The sequence below is a fragment of the Sorghum bicolor genome, chromosome 8 (assembly GCF_000003195.3).
Source record: "Sorghum bicolor cultivar BTx623 chromosome 8, Sorghum_bicolor_NCBIv3, whole genome shotgun sequence".
NCBI classification, from domain to species: Eukaryota; Viridiplantae; Streptophyta; class Magnoliopsida; order Poales; family Poaceae; genus Sorghum; species Sorghum bicolor.
The window spans coordinates 51,326,558-51,345,665 of record NC_012877.2 but is presented as its reverse complement, the minus strand read 5'-3'; the positions used below and the strand labels follow the sequence as shown (position 1 = coordinate 51,345,665).

The following is a 19,108-nucleotide window of genomic DNA, read 5'->3' as shown; positions in this document are numbered from 1 at the left end:
TCGTCGCGAGCCACCGCCCGATCCAAATATGGCAAGGAGGAGCACGACGTCAAGTTCAAATGACTAGAGAAGGAGGTGGCAGTGGGAGCCACTGCCACTGTTAGGCGAGGAGAGCGCCAAGAGGAGCAAGGAGCGGGGGGAGCAAAGAAGGACGAACTTGTGCAAGGTGTTGAATGGAATCTTGGTACTTTATCTCACACGGCGCAACACAACTGAACACATACTTGATACCTACTACACCCAACCAAACACAAACAATGCAACAGACTAATAAAGCCCAACCAAATAATACCAAATTGCATTCACTTGTGCAAAGCATAGGGCCTATATTCCGCATGTCACTAGCAATCTAAGGCCTTGTTTAGTTCACTTCAAAAACTAAAAAGTTTCTAAGATTCTCCGTCACATCGAATCTTTCGACACATACATGAAACGTTAAATATAGACGAAATACTACAATTGACAAGTTTCCCTAGAGTTAGTATTCCTAGGGAAACACCGAAAAACGGTAGGGAAACATGTTCCCGAGGGTATTTCGTAGGGAAAGACCCCTAGGGAGGAATTCGACGGGAAAGGGAGCGTTTCCCTACGGTTTTGGCAAAAACCGTAGGGAAACATTCTTTCCCTACGGCCTCGACCTCCTAGGAAATTTTCTTAGAAGGCACAGCCAAATCTGACGTGGAAAGGTAGCCAAGGTGTAAAGTAGTTTCCTTAGAAGTCTTTCCCTATGAATTAGAACTGTAGGGAAAGATTATATGAGAGCAGTTTCATATTTGAATTTAAATACATATTTATATTCAAATTCAAATATACAAATATTTCAAATTTAAATTTACACATGAACACATAATGAAGCACTTATTTCATCCAATCCACGGCCACAAATCCATACATTTAGAGTTATAATATTATCACAAATCCACAAATGCATAACCTCAAATCCATACATTTAGAGTTATAATATTATCACAAATCCATAAATCTAGAGGCAAACGAGCTGATGAACTACAACTCATGGTTTGACAACAATCAAAAGAACGGGAATTGTTCTTCCTCCAAAGGAGGAGAGTATGTCCCTCCACCACTTGTAGTTCCATTCACTCCACTTGTAGTCTCATTCGCAGCACTTGTCCCACTTGGATGGCCACGAAATACTCCACAAGCGATCCTACTTATTGTTTCATCCGGAGTTTCCGCTCTAATAGATGAGCCAAAGGTACCAGCCTATGACATTAAGCAAGTCCCAAGTTAGAAAAATGTTGAAATAATTGCATACAAGGGCCATGAAGTGTGTTGTGTGATGAAGCAAACATAAAAAACGACTTACATATAAATCTATATGCTTCCTTGTAAAAATAGCATGCAAGGGCCATGAAGTGTGTCTAATCGACATATTTATTCACATATATTGCCCACTTAGTAACTCTGAACAGAAGGTGTTTTCCATTGTACTGTCACAAATCATTGATCTAATATGTAGGACACTGAAACTTTTTATTAGGTAGTTGACAACAGAAACTTCTAAATGGACAACAGAAACTTTTCCATTGTACTGTCACAAATCATTGCTGGAAGTGGCTATCTAGAGCATGCAGTCTGTTGATGTTTTGAACTAACATTGTTGAGAAGCTGACAACGTGAGATGCTTGAACAGTCCCTCTACAATGGACTTGGGCAAACACTGAAACTATCATCTCTATCCGTTGCTATCCAATGGTAGTTTGCAACTTATTTAGAATCAACACATGTACATGTTGCAAACAACTTCAACATATAGGAAGATCAGGGAAAAATCGGAGTCTGGTATGAAACTTACATTGTCATCATCATGAGAGGGGTTTGGAGTTGTCAAAACAGCATATATTGGAGGGTCAGGTGGGGGAGACATAGGAGCCGGAACTGCTGTGGCTGGCATACCAGTGTGGAAAGCACTAGATAATCAAACCCACATATATATGAGCTATTTTCTACTAATTTCTCATAGACATGCAATAGTATTAGCTTATTGAATTTTCTGCATCATAGAATGAGATCAGCAACAAGATATCTAAACAAAGAGAATTACCCAAAACCCTTCACCAACAACGTCAGCTTTGGATTTTCCAGATGAGTCCTTTGCTGCTTGGTAATGTTTCCATGTCGATGCCACCAGAGTCTTGCCATTGTACTCAACCAAACCAGGATGATTCCGCTTTAGTAAGACTGTTAACACACTGGAAGGAGTCCTTCCCTGCACATGAGTCCAGGACCTTGCAATATAATTGAACATATCAATTAACATATGTCACGAGTATTGATTTGCATAAATAACAATGTAAGTTCACAATACTCACGATTTCCCTTCTGGCTCAATCAATGGACGATTTTGCTCAATGGGAATAGTGGGGGGGGAGGTCTGCACCACCTCGCAAGTAGAAATCTCCTACTTGCTGATCTTCGACCTCAATATCAGGAGCATTCTCACTCAAAACTGTGTCCTGTCTAGCAGCAGAACTATTGGAAGATCGACTACGTGTCGCTCTATGTGTGATTGGCATCCCTGAAAACAAAAGGCAACATCCATTAGCTATAGTATTCGAAAAGGTTGACAGAAAATGATAGAAAACATTGTTGTAATTTAAGACTAAATAGGAGTATTACTTCTCCAACTAAAAATCATCAGGATCATGGTATTCCACTTCTATGGCATCAAGAAAATATTCTGTATTATATCCCTCATGTTCTTCAACTGGTGTTTCATCTTCTGATGTCACACCATTTCGTTGTTTGATCAACATGGGAATGTCTTTTGGATCATTAACCTCATCAAAGCCATCAATAATCGTCATATCATCTAAGCCAAGTCCAATGTCTATGATGAATTCACCTTCTAAGCCATCTTATTGAAAGGTATCCATACATGGTGGTTCTTCATTATATCATATTCATCCATTGATGGAATAGACAGATTTGCAAGGGGGCTGACCTTGTGTGCAACCCACCAGCCATTTAGGCTTTGATCAGACTTACACGCATATGGAAGAAAATACACCTGCTTTACTTGGCTAGCAAGAACAAAAGGCTCATTCGCTGGATTACATGAAGCATGGGCAACTTTGACTAGTCCAAACCTTTCTAAGTGCCTCACTCCATTAGTTGGGTGGAACCAATGACAGTCAAATAAAACAAGGCTTAATTCACTACCCCCATCAAACTTCAACTCAATTATGTCTTTAATAATTCCATAATACTCAAGCTCATTGTTGCCGCTGTCATCAACACCAACAACAAGCACAGTGTGTTGGTGGTAGTTAGGTTCCCTTTAGATTTTTCATACCTCTCAGATCTAAACCTATATCCATTAACTTCATAAATATCATATGACTTGACCTTGAGGCCACAACCACGTGATAAACGACGTAGGTCACTAGGTATGCTTGCATCAATGTCACACTGCAATGTTATAATTGAAACTAACATGTACTTCATGTTTTATTAGAATGTATGAACCAGTATAAAAAAGATAGATAAAAGCTAGTACCAGTTTGCTAAACCATTCTAACAAATTTGGTTTGCCATTGCCAGCACCATTCATGCGTAAATTATCTAGTTGTTTCGAAGTAGGTGGTCTTACACGTCTCCATTGCTCTTGTTCAAATTTTCTACGGATGTAAACACAGACTAAATTATGGTCATGATAAAGGTCAGCAAGTGTATTTCACAAATGTAGTATACTTACTGCACAAATTCATCCATTTCAGCCATATTTGTGAAGATAAAAATCATTGTTGTCTTGTACTCTTCAATAGTTAGAAACCTGCTCACTCCTCTACCGCTTTTCCATCCACGCACTTGAAACAAGCTAAGGGTACAATCAGATGGAGGACCATTTGGAGCATAACGTTGTGGACGATTACGAGAGCTCGATATGAGTTGAGGCAAGTATAATGATGTGAAGTGAGATATCTCCTCAACAAGGCAACCTTCTACTATTGAGGCTTCAACATGAGCCTTGTTACGGACTTTTGCCCTAACTTTTTTTAATAGCCTACAAGAATTTAAGTTAGATTAGTTTGTTGCTGCCTATGATAAGGCACAATATTGAAGAACAGAACTAGAACGGAAGGTCACCTCTCAACTCCATACATCCATGTATACTTGACAGGGCCTCCTACCCTAACTTGATATGGAAGGTGCAATATAAGATGCTCTATTGAATTGAAGAAACCTGGTGGAAATATTTTCTCCAATTTAAAAAGTATAATAGGTATGTTTGCTTCTAGTTGACGTATCTGGGCACGATCAACCTCCTTGGCACAAAGCACTCTAAAAAAGTAGCTTAGATCAGCTAACGCTTCCCATATGTCATTCTTGACAAAACCTCGCATCATCGAAGGCAGCAAACGCTCAATGAATATATGGAAGTCATGACTCTTCATACCATTTATTCTTAGTGTACTCATGGTTACCCCTTTCCTTAAGTTTGCTGCATAGCCGTCCGGGAATTTTATGTCCATAAACCACTGCATAACAACCTTTTTCTAGTCTCTCATTAGGGAAAAAGGTGCTCTAGGTCTTTCCCACCTATCATTTGGCTTCTCAACTAGATTGAGATGTCTTCTATTGCACATCAAAGCTTGGTCAAGGCGAGCCTTGGGATTATCCTTTGTTTTATCAGCAAGTCAAGACATGTATAAAAAATAGCTTCTGCTACATTTGTTTTGTATGCATAACACCAATGTTATGTGGGCGCAAAAGTTGAGGGAAATATGGAAACTCCCATAGGAATGGGATGTGAGTCCAATTGTGGGTTTTCCCATAACCATCAAAAGATTTTTCTTTTACTGCATTCATGTATGCTTGCACCTCTTGCCCAGTTAATTGGTGTGGAGGTGGGTCATGCACTGCTACACCCTTTCTGAATGCATTCTTTTGGTTCCTAAAAGCATGGTCAGGTGGTAGAAATCTTCTATGGCAATCAAACCAACTAAACTTGCGACTATTTGGTAGCCAAGTGCTATCCACATCTGCCATACAGTCAATACAGGCCAACCCACCATGTGTTGACCATCCAGAGAACATGCCTAATCCAGGATAGTCATGAATGGAATTATGGTATGAAACCCTCATTGTAAAATTCCTCTTTAAGAAACTATCATATGTTTGTACTCCTGCCCAACCTTTCATCATCTCATCAATTAGTGGTCGCATGAACACATTCATATTCTTCCCCGGATGCTCTGGTCCAGGAATCACTAGACTAAGAAATATATTTTCCTCCTTCATACAAAGAGCCGGAGGCAAGTTCAAAAGAATCACAAAAACAGGCCAGCAAGAATATTGGGCTTTTCCAAAGCCAAATGGGTTGAAGCCATCTGTAGCCATAGCAACACGAACATTTCTAGCATCTATATTGAAATCTGGAAATACCACATTGAAATGTGTCCATGCTTCAACATCAGAGGGGTGGACCATAACATTCGGGTTAGCACATCTACCCTCCTTGTGCCACCGCATGTGTTTTGCAGTTTCTGGCGCCATATACAGCCGCTGCAACCTTGGTATGATTGGGAGATAACGCAAAACCTTGTGTGGAATTGGCTTCCGTTTACGGCCTTGTGATGGTTCAACATCTACATATCGGCTTTCCCCACAGAAATCACATTTTTCCTTTTTTCATCTTCTGTTCCATAGTATATCATACAATTGTTTTTACAGGCATCTATCTTAACATATGGCATTTTTAGACCTTTAAGAAGACTCATGCACTCATACAATGTCTTTGGCATTTTATGGTTCTCAGGCAAGATATCATCAAACAGACTCAGTAATTTATTAATGCATTCTACGCTAAGGTTGTGTTGTGACTTAACTACCATCAAGCGCGGTTAGTCGAGCAACACTAGTGGAACCAAGGAGTGGCTCTTGTGAAGCTTCCAACATGGCATAAAATGCCTTTGCATCAGCTGTTGGTTCATCTTCTATATCATCTGTGTGCATTGCATCACCTAAGTCAGCTAACATTTCATCTAAACCATCAAGGGTATCATTGGCATGTTCCAATGTAGGCTCTCTATAAGGTTGTTCCCCATGTTTGGTCCATAAAGTGTACCCAGCCGTAAATCCTCTTTTACACAGATGCATGGTCATGACAGGTCTTCTCCGTCTAACTCTATTTCCACACTCAGAACATGGACAAAGTACTCCACATTTTTCAGAATTAGGCACAACATTGAAAGCACGATCTATGAAAGCATTTGTGTTTCGGACCCACTCCTCTGAATGACAGCCATTGTCATCCCAGCCTTGGTACATCCAACTACGGTCTTCTACTGACATGTCTAGTTAATGTAACAACAAACCCCTGTTCAATATCTACAAACCTTAGCAAATCCCAATATAACAGTGTGGTACTACAAACAGGACAATGTACAGAGGAGAAGAAGTAAGAAAAAATTAATTTCTCACCTTCAAGCTTTGCTTGCACAACAGCACAAATGCAGATCCGAGCCTTTTTCTATCCCTCTCCAACCTTCCTTGCAAAAATCAAGATCCTTCCACACTTGAATCTAAAATGTGCAAATCAATAATGCTAATTTATCACATTGTGCTAGTACAAACAACATAATGCACTAAAGAGATGACATAGGATAAATTGGATTCGTATAAGCATGCCACAAATTTTGGGTACCCACAAATTTAACCTAGATCTATAATATCAAGAACTCTAGCCCAAAACCCATGTGAGCAGGCCACGACACTTACTAGATGGAGCCCTCGGAGTTAAGAAGAAGCAGCAACGGGACTTGTGCGTGCGTCGTCCTCGCCTCGGAGTAGGAGTAGAGGCAAGCTGCGCCTCTGTGGGTGTGGCCACGCGTGCTGGACGGAGTGCGGCGTGGAGGATGGAGGGAGCTGCACGGCGCCCGCAGTGGCATAAGGATGGAGGGAGCTACGGTGTCCGTAGTGGCACGGTGTGGGGGTATAAACCCCTATACCCTCATGGGCCGACATGGGCCGCACCATCAGAGGTGGCTCGGCCCATGAGATGAAGACGTGAGGCGCACGACGCTGGTCGACATGCATCGTAAGGTTACAAAATATTGTACCAAATAGGATACTTTGCTTGTAACTCTGTCCCTTCAGGATATATAAGGAGGGGCAGGGGTCCCCTAGAGGACAGGTCATACACACCACATCTCAACTCAACACAATCCACAACAATACAATCAGACACAGGACATAGGTATTACGCCCACACGGCGGCCGAACCTGGATAAAAACCTTGTCCGTGTCTTGTGTCACCATCGAGTTCGTAGCTTGCGCACCTGTCTACCGATAAACTACTACCGTGGGTATACCCCAAGGTAGACTGCCGACTAGCTTTCGTCGACAGTGGCGCACCAGGTAGGGGGTGTGCGTACAGCTCTCCCGACGAACAAGATGGTCATCATCCCCGACTTCGCGGCCATGTGAAAGGTCCTAATATGGCTAGAGGGGGGTGAATAGCCTATTTAAAAATTCTACAAACTCACTAGAGCAAGAGGTTAGTAAATAACAAAGCGAAGCTTTTTGCTCTAGCTCTAATGGGGTGTATGCAAGCCACCTACCCAACAATTCTAGTTGCTATGATCACTATGCGCACAAGAACTAAGTCACTACTTACACTAGAAAGCTACCTAAAGTTTCTATACAAGTAAGTAAGCTACTCTAGTTTGCGGGAATGTAAAAGCGATGGTTTGAACTTTATACCGCCGCGTAGAGGGGATGAACCAATCAATAATATGAAGTCCAATCACCGGAAGAAATCCAATGAACAATCACAATGGAGACACACAATTTTTCTCCCGAGGTTCACGTGCTTGCCGGCACGCTACGTCCCCGTTGTGTCGACCAACACTTGGTGGTTCGGTGGCTAAGAGGTGTAGCACGAACCTCGTCCTCACTAGGACACCACAAGAACCTACCCACAAGTGAGGTAACTCAATGACACGAGCAATCCACTAGAGTTACCTTTCGGCTCTCCGCCGGGGAAGGTACAATACCCCTCACAATCACCGGGAGATGGCCACGAACAATCACCAACTCGTGTCAATCCTCCTCCGCTGCTCCAAGCCGTCTAGGTGGCGGCAACCACCAAGAGTAACAAGAAAACCGCAGCTAAAACGATCCCCAAGTGCCACTAGATGCAATCACTCAAGCAAATGCACTTGGAATCACTCCCAATCTGACAAAGATGTTTAATCTATGGAGGAGATGAGTGGGAGGTGTTTGCTTAGGCTCACAAGAATGTTATGTCTGTTAGAATGCCAAGAGAGTAAGCCCCAAGCCGGCCAAACACGTATTTATAGCCCCTCAAACAAATAGAGCCGTTGGCTCTTTCACTAGGCGAAAAACGGGGTCACCGGACGCTCTTAAAGGGGCACCGGACGCTCAACACCTGCGTCCGGTGCTCCAACGTCAGTCACGTGTCAGAGTCTAACGGTCACTTGCAGTGCACCGGACGCTTGAGCAAGTTAGCACCGGACGCGTCCGGTGCTAACTTGCTCAAGCGTCCGGTGCACTGCAAGTGACCGTTAGACTCCCGCCTCGCAAGCTCGGCGGGAGGGAGAGAGGAACCCATCCTCTCTCTACCCTTCAAACTCCACCTCCTTCTCAAAGTGTGCCAACACCACAACGTGTGTACCAACAAGTGCACGTGTGTTAGCATTTTCACAATCATTTTCTTTGAAGGAGTTAAGTTAGCTTACTAGGTTCTAAATGCATGCCCATGAACAATGACACCTAGTGGCACTTGATAACCGTTTAGCCAAAGAATTCCCCTCTTTATAGTACGGCTATCTATCCTAAATGTGATCACACCCTCTATGGTGTCTTGATCACCAAAACCAAAACCCTAAGCAATACCTTTGCCTTGATCTCCATAGGGTTTTGTTTTTCTCTTTCTTCTTTTCCAAGTTGATCACTTGATCATCTTGTGGTCATCACCATCATCACCATGATCATCACTTTCTCCATCACTTGGCATGTACCAACCTCATTAAGTCTACACACACTTAGCATAGAGGTTAGTACTAGGGTTTCATCAATTATCCAAAACCAAACTAGGGCTTTCACCATGGCGGGTGACTTCACGTTCACCGTCAGCTTCAACAGCTTCACCACCATGACCACAGAGGAGGCGTAGATCCGATCTGCGCCAATCACTTCTTCATCGACGTCGGTCGCGACTCCAACCACGCTGGCTACGACTTTGACTACTCCAGCAACGTTTCCGACCACGCCGACAACGCGTCACCCGCTTCCCTGCTACAAAGGGAGGCAGATCGACAACACCGACCTGCTCGGACCATCGACCAAATTGTTTGGCCTACTTGCTCTGACCACCAGTCGCAATAATAATCGTCGCGAAGAACGGCGCTATGACAACAACGACCACCGTCATGACAAGTCGAAAAGCTCGAGGGCCGGACAATTTTGTTGTCACCGACTAGACTTTCTTCCAAAGATAAGTACACTTCTAATATTTTATTTATTCATAGCATAATATTTTTAACATTATTATCCTTAAAACAACTTTTTGGTTAGCCGACTAGTTTTTTCTCCTACACGAGTTTTCCAGAGCCGGCACTATCTCCGACTCCTCCCTACACGTGCACACATCCGCCCTCTGCGTTCTGGGTGGTCAGCAGTAGCTCTCTGGCGAGGCTGACAATCCTGCGCATGTCTAGGTTCCGCACCTCATGCTGATTGTTGACTAGACCAGAGCTAGTACAAGCTCTAGGATAAATTAACAACTCGTGCTAATTTTAAAAAAATCTAAAACTTATTTTAGTGCTGTTTTTTTATCTAGAGTTTATTTATACATCATATACTACCTATTCTCTATATTTATTTTTCAGGAGTTTAGCCCAGTCAACAAGCTACGTTCGGGGACTCGTCGACTATTCCCTACGCTGTGTCCGGAAACTGCTCCGATCACCGAACACGTTTACGTTCCCAACCACGCTCGGGGACTTGTCGACTACTCTCTACGCTGTGCTTGAAGACTGTGCCGACCACCGAGCACGTTTACGTTCCCAACCACGCTCGAGGACTTGTCCACCAGTCTCTACGCCGTGCTCGGGGACTGTGCCAACCACCGAGCACGTTTACGCTCCCAACCATGCTCGAGGACTTGTCGACTAGTCTCTACATTGTGCTCGAAGACTGTGTCGACCACCGAGCATGTTTATGTTTCCAACCATCCTCGGGGACTGGTCGACCAGTCTCTATGCCGTGCTCGAGGACTGTGCTAGCCACCGAGCATGATTACATTCCCAACCGTGCTTGGGGACTCATCAATCACTCCCTGCATTGTGCTCGGAACTTGCTTCGATTACTCTCCGACCACAATTTGGGGACTGCCTTTCTCAGTTACATATGAATCGGACTTATATACAACTGAGGGGTGATTTTAATTTTTTAGACCTTGCTACAAGGCTTATACTTCGCCTTCTACCAAGCTCGGGGACTACATCAGTATGATGCATCTGGCGATGCATCTCAGTATCAGAAATTTTAAGATGATTTTTTTAGACCCTGGCACCACCTGCCTATGTCACCTACTACCAGACTCGGGGACTAAGTGGGCACACTTCACCTTGCGGTGAATATGCTTACTTTTTGAAAGTCTATACTTTTCAGAAAAGTAAAGTGGGCACACTACATCAGGAAAGAAATATTTTTTGATTAAAAGCACCATGCATTCTTCGAACAACTTGCTTCTTCTATGTCAATGTTAATCAACTGTCTTTTGAGTTGGTCAAAATACCGTTGCAACTGTTTGGGCGACTTTTGTGCTAATCGAAGATGTCAAGCCTCACTGGTCGAAGAAGCTCAAGACAGCGTGTTACATCACAATACATGGTGCTCGGGGACTAGCTGTGGGGGTATAAACCCCTATACCCTCATGGGCTGACATGGGCCGCACCATCAGAGGTGGCTCGGCCCATAAGATGAAGACGTGAGGTGCACGACGCTGGTCGGCGTGCATCGCAAGGCTACAAAATATTGTACCAAATAGGATACTTTGCTTGTAACTCTGTCCCTTCAGGATATATAAGGAGGGGCAGAGGTCCCCTAGAGGACAGGTCATACACACCACATCTCAACTCAACACAATCCACAGCAATACAATCAGACGCAGGACATAGGTATTACGCCCACACGGCGGCCGAACCTGGATAAAAACCTTGTCCGTGTCTTGCGTCACCATCGAGTTCGTAGCTTGCGCACCTGTCTGCCGATAAACTACTACCGTGGGTATACCCCAAGGTAGACTGCCGACTAGCTTTCGTCGACACACGGCGGCGCGCACAGAGGGAGGCGTGGCGGCGTGCGGCGCACTAGGCGCTAAGGCACTGCGCGACGGCGGTGTGGCGTGGCGGGCGGCTGCGCGGCGGTGGTGGGCACGGCGGGCGGCTGGAATCGCACGGCGGCCGGTGGATTCGCGCGGACGGGCGGCTGGAGGCGCGCGTCGCGGTTTCGGTGGCGGCGGCGCGTCGCGGGTGCTGGAGATAGGGTTGGGGGCGGGAAGATTTCTGGGATTTTTGGGAGAGGGCTTAAGTTAGTAGTTTTCCTAGAATTTTTATTTTTTCTTTAGGGAAAGATGACACGCGGGCTCTAAAGTGGGTTCTAATGGGTTCATTCCTTAGGCTCTCTCCGACGAAAGCGCAAGGGCCCTAGGGAAAGATTTGTTTTCCTAGGGTTTTGCTAACTAACCCTAGGGAAACATACGTTCCCTTGGGTTCCCATGAAACTGTAGGGAAACAAAAATATCCTAGGGAAACTCGTCAATTCTAGTAGTGAAAATAAAAACTAATTACATAGTTTACTTGTAAATCGCGAGACGAATCTTTTGATTCTAGTTAGTCCATAATTGGACAATATTTGTCACAAACAAACGAAAATACTACAGTAGCAAAAATCCAAAATCTTTTCGCATCTAAACAAGGCCTAAAAATATTTCTATATCTCTTGACTTGAAGTCTGAAGATGAACACTGTCATCTCATGTTCAGCCAGCTGGTAATAGATATGAGACACATACATTAATTTGTTTACACCCATTGATCTCAATCAGTCCACAAAAAGGAATAATCAAAATAGTGTCTACACTACCTTCTTTTTAAAATCGTCTACTACTACTAATTAGGTACACGGCATAATCTTTCTCTAGCCAAACCTCTTGATGAACTTCTGCGACCAACCATGCATATATCGGCCGGGCCCACCTGTCACTCTGTCACAGTTTCACCAATCTCTTCTCAAGGCCGCAGCATGTGTACAGTACAGCAGCATTGCTTATTTGCTTACGTGCTTGCTGACATGATTCAGCGTGTACACCGCGCCCTCGCGCATGGCGCCGCCACGCCACGGCAATCAGCAGCCAGCTAGCTAGCATTTGTCGACGTCCCTCCACTTGAGGTACTCGACTCCGGCGAGGTAGTGCGCGTAGGCGCCGGCGATGACGAAGAGGTGGAACAGCTGGTGGCTGTGTCCGACGAGGTCGAACCTGCCCGGCGCCCACCGCTCCGGGACGCGCGCGGCGTACACGGCGACGCCGAGCGCGTAGAGCGCGCCCATGAGCGCCTCGTAGCCCGCCGACGCCACGGCGCCCGGCGCGGTGCCGCCGTAGAGGAGCAGCTTGTGCGCGATGGGGACGACGCCCGACGCGCCCATGCAGGAGAAGAGCGCGGCGCGGAGCGGGCGCAGCTCGGGCGCCTGGAACGCCGGCACCAGCGACGCCGTCACGGCGGCGGCCCCCAGCGCCGTGATGGAGCCCATGTACAGCCGCTGCAGCGCCGGCGCGCAGAGGAAGGAGTAGTAGGCCAGCGGGTAGAAGGAGGTGACGATCAGCGCGGCGATGCCGGCGTAGTCCAGCCGCAGCGTCACGTACGCCGTGCGCTCCGAGTGGCACAGGATCAGGTGGCACGCGCTGCTCGTCAGCAGGCACACCATCGCGCCGCCCAGGTACGCGAATAGCGGCCACCGCGTGATGGGGTCGGCAGCCGCGGTGGCGATGGCGGCGCCGGCGTCCTTGGTGACCGACGTATTACCAGTGCTGCCCTGCATGCAGGCACAGACATCACGTACAGATCATCAGTTGCAGTTCTTATGGGATTTAATTTTATTTATTTACTGCAGTAAAGAAGTATCTAGTCAGCGAAGCAGGAATTAATTGAGGTCAGTTCTTGTCAGATCAAAGGTTTACTGCAGTGAAATACTTGATTAAGCGAATAATTACACTTGGTATATGCGAATATGCGATTACAGCACAGTGGATCTGAATGTGTGGTCCGGTGTGAGGTGAAACAGCATCCAATTACTCTTCGTTTGCATGTCTGCTTTTCTGTGTGAAATTCCCAAACACAAACAGAACAGAGATCCAGAAGGAACAGGCAGGCATGGATACTCTGTCACCATCTACAAATGCATTACCAGTCATGTACAGTACTACAGTAACGTGTTTGTGCTTCTTATTTGTTGCTCGATCAAAATCAAAATGTTATGCTTGGGATGGGATCGGACCTGCTGGTTTGAAGCAATCTGTTAACTGCCATCCTCACACCTCACTACTGTCTTTGTTTTTATCAATATGCACGCACCCTATATTTGATTATATGAAAGTTAGGAAACAAATATACTATATGGTATACGCTCGCGTGTTCAGTTGCAAATGCAAGTGTCGCTGTCTCATTGCACTTATCATGCATAGCAATCATGGTTATAACTGCTGCTGACCAAAACAAATCCAAGCTTAGTCTGGTTGTTGCCCATCACAATCACATCAACAAAAAAGTATAGCTAATGGTTGCACTGTTTTTGCTGAAACCGTTACATATACACATCTATCATATTACTCCAAGCTTAGCAGCCAAATCTGACAGCTATTCAGTAGAGTGTTTTTCTCTCATAATAAATTAGCAAATAGTACTTTCTGCCATAGTTTTTAGCTATGCGAACAGATGACAAGTAGTGCTGATAAGTTCAAACAAACGGATTCGGCTGGCCACAACTAACTTCACTGTGTTGGCAAGAATCATAACTATTCTAGCACAGTACTACATTCAACGCTTACTGGCACAAACATGAAGAGGATTGATTGAAGTAAATAAATTAACAAACCAACCAAAATTGTACTGCTGCTTGTGCCAACCTTGATGAGATTTTGAAAAGCAGAACACAACAACTAAAGGCTAATAAAGCAGATTAAAGGATGCATCATCAGTAAGGCTGTTTAGAACCGTAGCTAGCAGGGAAAGTAGAAAGGACCCTGCTGTGTGTAAATGCAATGCAATGCAGATGCAGCCTGCCAGCAGCTAGCTAGCTAGCACTAGCAGCCCATTAAACACATGCCAACTACTAAACTCAGAAGTTAATATGGAAGCCACCTACCTGAGATCAGTACCCTGACAGGGCCCATTAACAACAGCACATAACCACATGACACTGTTAGTTCCGAAATTTTCTTAGTTTTGAGTATTGTAGCACTTTCATTTTTATTTCGCAATTATTGTTCAATCATGGACTAATTAGACTCAAAAGATTCATTTCGCGATTTACAAGTAAACTATACAATTAGTTTTTATTTTCGTCTATATTTGGTGCTTTATGCGTATGCCGCAAGATTTGATGTGATAGAGAATCTTGAAAAGTTTTTGGTTTTTGAGGTAAACTAAACAAGCCCTACTCCTACTATTCTATTCTCTAACATAACCACATGACGACACTAATAGTTCACAAAAGAATGTAATTATGGGAATTGTACTAGTCAAATTAACTTAAGTTTGAATAAATGTATAGTAAATAATATAAGCATTTATGTCTCCAAATAAATTTATTATGAAAATATATTCTATAACTAATCTAATAATACTTATTTTGTCTCATGAATTTTAACACCTTTTTATATATTTTAGTCAAAGTTTAAATTGTTTGACTCCTCGACATGTGATAATTACATTTTTTTTGTGGACGGATGTAGTACTCCTCTACTATTTGCTAATAAGGTCAAACACTAAGAACAAAATAACACTTAAAATTTTACAAAAAAAAAATCGGTCGAGATATTTAGAAAGGATATTGATGACCAAAGTTTTTAAATGTGATGTATATGCAACCAAAACGACACACAATTGTGACTAGAGAGAGGATACATACTACTGGTAAACAAAGAGAGAAACAAATAGCAGTAATTTAGTACCTGGATCTGGATGGCATGATGATGGGAGGAGGAGGAGGAAGTGTTGGGTGGACAGCTGGTTGGGATCTGCTGACCATCTTCAGACAAAGCAGCTGAAGCAGCAGCAGCAGATGGTGGCAGCAGGAAACACGCTGCAAGTGCCTCATGCCTCAGCGCTACCGTCATGTTGGCCCTGGCCATCTCCACCAGATCTCCCAGCTGGTATGCAGTGCTGCTCCTGCTGCTGCTGCCGCTCCTTGGGATCACCATTGCTGTGAAGATTGTCAGGCACAGGAACAGCAGGAACCCGATCAAATGCCTGCCAGCCAGCAGAATATAGATTGATGTCAGGTCAGGTAAATATACTCTACGTCCAGTGCAGGAATTGTTGTCTGAAGAATATATCATCAACAGTTAGGGAAAATTAAATTAAATTGCAGAAATCCTGATGAGGGGAATGGAGTATAATGAGGGACTTACGACCAAACATTGAGGGTCTCGTTGTGGATGGAGAAGATGCTGAGGATGGTCTCCTTCATCGGCCACTCGCAGCGGTAGTAGCCATGGATGAACTCGTTGTCCTTGAGCCACTCCGGCAGTGCTTCGTACCTGATGAGCTCACACTTGTGCTTCTCCTCCTTCGCATCAGCGCTGCCGCCATTGCAAGCTATGCAGGAAGCAGCAGCAGCCATGGGTTCCTCCTCCTCCAAGCTCACCCTCACCACCAAAGGTCTTCTAGCTAGCTTGGACCTTGGAGATGTATAATTCCAGCACCTTTTGGTGTTGTAGCTAGCCTTGGCTGGTGCAGCAGTGGCCCTGGCCCTGGCCTTTCTTGCATAAGACCACAACAATGTGGTTGTGTTGTGAAGCTGGTCAAGACAAGGAACCATGCATTAGAAGCAAGCTAGCTATGCTGCTGCCTGCCAATGGTGGTTATTAGGTTGTGTAAAGGTATGTAAGGTATGTATAGACTGAAGTTTTGTGCTGCCTCTCTCTATATACACATGCATATAACTCTCTCTCTCTCTCTCTCTCTCTCTCTCTCTCTCTCTCTCTCCTAGCAGTCTTCTCTTATGCTTGGAGCCATGTTGCTCTATGGAGCCAAACAAGGAGTGCAAGAAAATTGGGATCTCTGAGACCATATACTAATAATATTCCAATTTGAGTGGTTGAATCCCTCCACGTAGATGCGAAGATTCCCATTGGCTATGTGGACTAGTAGTTGGGTTTGACGTGAGGGAGAGAGAAGTGGTTTAAATTGCTTGTCCCATACCCCATGTGTGTGTTCACGAGAGAGGAGAAATAAAATCTGTCCCATGTGTCCCTTTTCTGTTCTTTATTAAGTATAGGAGTATATTGTATATATTTATGGCTTTCTTGCAGGGATTTAATTGATTTATTTGCATGGAGTACGTACTGAGCATTGACAATGTGGGGTGGTTTATTTCGTCCAAGAAATCAATTAAGGAACCAATTCAGATCAACTTTTGTTTATTGTTGTTGGTTTGTTACTCGATGATGGTTGCTTATCGTCTGAACACTGTTTTTTAGGGAAAGAAATCATGTCAGATTAGGTGGACAATTCAGCAAGAAAGCCTAGTCTCAAATCACACGTAACAAACGAACAAGAATTAGCGTTAGGAGAATTACCAAAACTTTTTCTCCAGTTGTCGGTAAATCTCTGAGTGATACACATCCATATGCTGAAACTTTAGCATTTTCACGCTGTGAAAAGCTCCAAATATTCAGTTTCAGTAAAACATTCCAGCAACTTGGAGAATAACATTCTCTCTTCGTCTTCAATGTCTGTACAGAAGTGAGCAGGGATGTCTTAACTCAGATCGATTGGCAGGATAGATCAGGATGGAAGGGCGAACGATCAGAATGGTTCAGATCTACAGATCGCAGTAAAAATTTTTAGCTGTAAAATAATTATAAGACGTTTGACTTTTTTTACTCTAAGTTTGACCACTTGTTTTATTTAAAAAAATTTATGCAAACATAGTCAAATTTAAGTTATTCTTGAAGAACTTTTATTAATAAACCAAGCCACAATAAAAAAATGATATTTTACACAAATTTTTAAATAAGACGAATGATTAAATTTAATATCAAAAGAGTCAAACGTCTTATAATTTAGGAGAATCAGTATCAAGCATGTGAGAGGAAATCATGCGCGGTTTTTTATTTAGAATAATTGGTATGCTTTGTCTGCCGACAAGCTAGGCTACTATAGATTTGCTCCACAGTAGTTTTAATGTATCTTGTTAGGAATGAACGCATCATTGTTTGACAAGCTATATAACTTGTTAGTGGGTACATGTGGTCTTGAGTCTGTTCACTTGAATTCTATGAAATCAGTAGCTATCTTTCTTCTAGTCTGTGCGCATGGTATGTCCATAAGTGTATGGTATATTCAAGCATTCTACATAGACAATTAGTCGAAAATTTGATGATATCTTGATTTATTTGGTCTCCATGTGTGAGGGCTACATAAGGCCCATTGATCCTAGCTTCTCTAATAAAATGCATTCTAAGATTGGTAATTATAGTAGGATGAGGTCTCATTTTAAAGATTACATTGGATAGTAGAGATAGTACTCATAACATGGCAACCCTGCCTCCAAATGAGCTTATTAGATACATTGGTCAAAGTGACAAAGCGATGCGAAATGTGCTTGATATTGTTGATTTTGACATGTGGTTCGCATATACATCTATTGGGCAGCCCCGGTTCTATGCATGACATAAGTGTGCTCATCCACTTGATCTGATCATGAAAAAAATCCCACACCCAACCGTAGGTATATACATATAAAGCATCCCCAACCGTTTTGCATAATTGATTTGGCAAATGAGAGAGTTTGCCAAGTTTCAAAAAAATATGACAAAGGTGAAAAGAAGCAATCTCCAATGGTTTGGCATTAATCACTTGGTAAAAAAGAAAATTATGGACTCGCACAATCTTTTTGCCGAGCTTTTCTCCTCCCCGCGCGTCGGGTGAATGTTCGCGGCAAATTTATTTCTGCTGAGGCGCTGAAGGGTCGAGATGGCGGACTAGAGGGGGGGTGAATAGTCCTTTCTAAAAAATAAAGCGTCGGCTAACCGAAATAAGTGCGGAATTAAAACTATCGGTCTAGCCAAGACTATACCCCTCTATATAAGTTCTCTAGCACCTTAAAAAGATCCTAAACAAGCAAGCAAGGTGCTACCTTACCAAGAGCTCACCTAACCAATTCTAGGAGCAAGGTCACACAAACCTATGCCACTAGTACTTTGCAAGACGGGGGAGCTCCTACACAACTAGTAAGCAAAAGCACAAAGCCTAAGCTCACTAGCAAGCTCAATAACAAGGCAACTAATGCCAAATTAGTTACGCAAACTAAGTAATGTGACTAACAAGGTTACATAAACCAAATTAGTCACGCAAGGGAACTACTTCTAGCTACACAAGCAAGAAGGTAACTAGAAAGCTACACAAGCTAACTAATTACAAGAGCAACTACACAAGCACAATTATATGAATATAAGAACAAGCTTATGTTAGGGACTTGCAAACCAACGGGAAGAACAATGTTGACACGATGATTTTCTCCCGAGGATCACTTGGTTGCCACCAAGCTACGTCCTCGTTGAGACAAGCTCCAAGGTTGCCGCCGGTCCTCTTGCTAGTGGTGACCCGCAAGTCACACTCTCCCACGTGGAGTGCTTACCACAAGCTCTAGCACTTGACCCGACCGAACCACTTGTCGCTCTTCACGTCTCGCTCATCTAGAGTTGCTCTTCGCGAACCCCGCGGGGTGAGCACCGTACCCCTCACAATCTCTTCTCCAAAGCACCGCACAATCTCCTTGCGTGCTTCGACGGAGTCACAAGCCACCAAGCCGTCTAGGAGGTGGCAACCTCC

The 19,108-nt window shown here is 43.8% G+C and overlaps 1 protein-coding gene across 1 annotated transcript; it reads right to left on the bottom strand.

Annotated features, from left to right (window-relative positions):
* On the bottom strand, nt 11,954–16,299 carry LOC8067204 (heptahelical transmembrane protein 4). Its single transcript, XM_002442173.2, has 3 exons — nt 15,682–16,299; nt 15,223–15,520; nt 11,954–13,085 (listed from the first exon to the last, which is right to left on the bottom strand). Exons 1-3 carry the CDS (start codon nt 16,089–16,091, stop codon nt 12,414–12,416), a joined length of 1,380 nt encoding a protein of 459 aa, XP_002442218.2. The 5' UTR covers nt 16,092–16,299; the 3' UTR covers nt 11,954–12,413.

Coding starts and splice junctions, on each gene's coding strand:
- LOC8067204 (XM_002442173.2), bottom strand. CDS start 16,091: ATGGTTCCTTGTCTTGACCAGCTTCACAACACAACCACATTGTTGTGG. Junction 15,521..15,681: donor GAGACCCTCAATGTTTGGTC/GTAAGTCCCTCA, acceptor GCTGGCTGGCAG/GCATTTGATCGGGTTCCTGC. Junction 13,086..15,222: donor ATCATGCCATCCAGATCCAG/GTACTAAATTAC, acceptor GCCTGCATGCAG/GGCAGCACTGGTAATACGTC.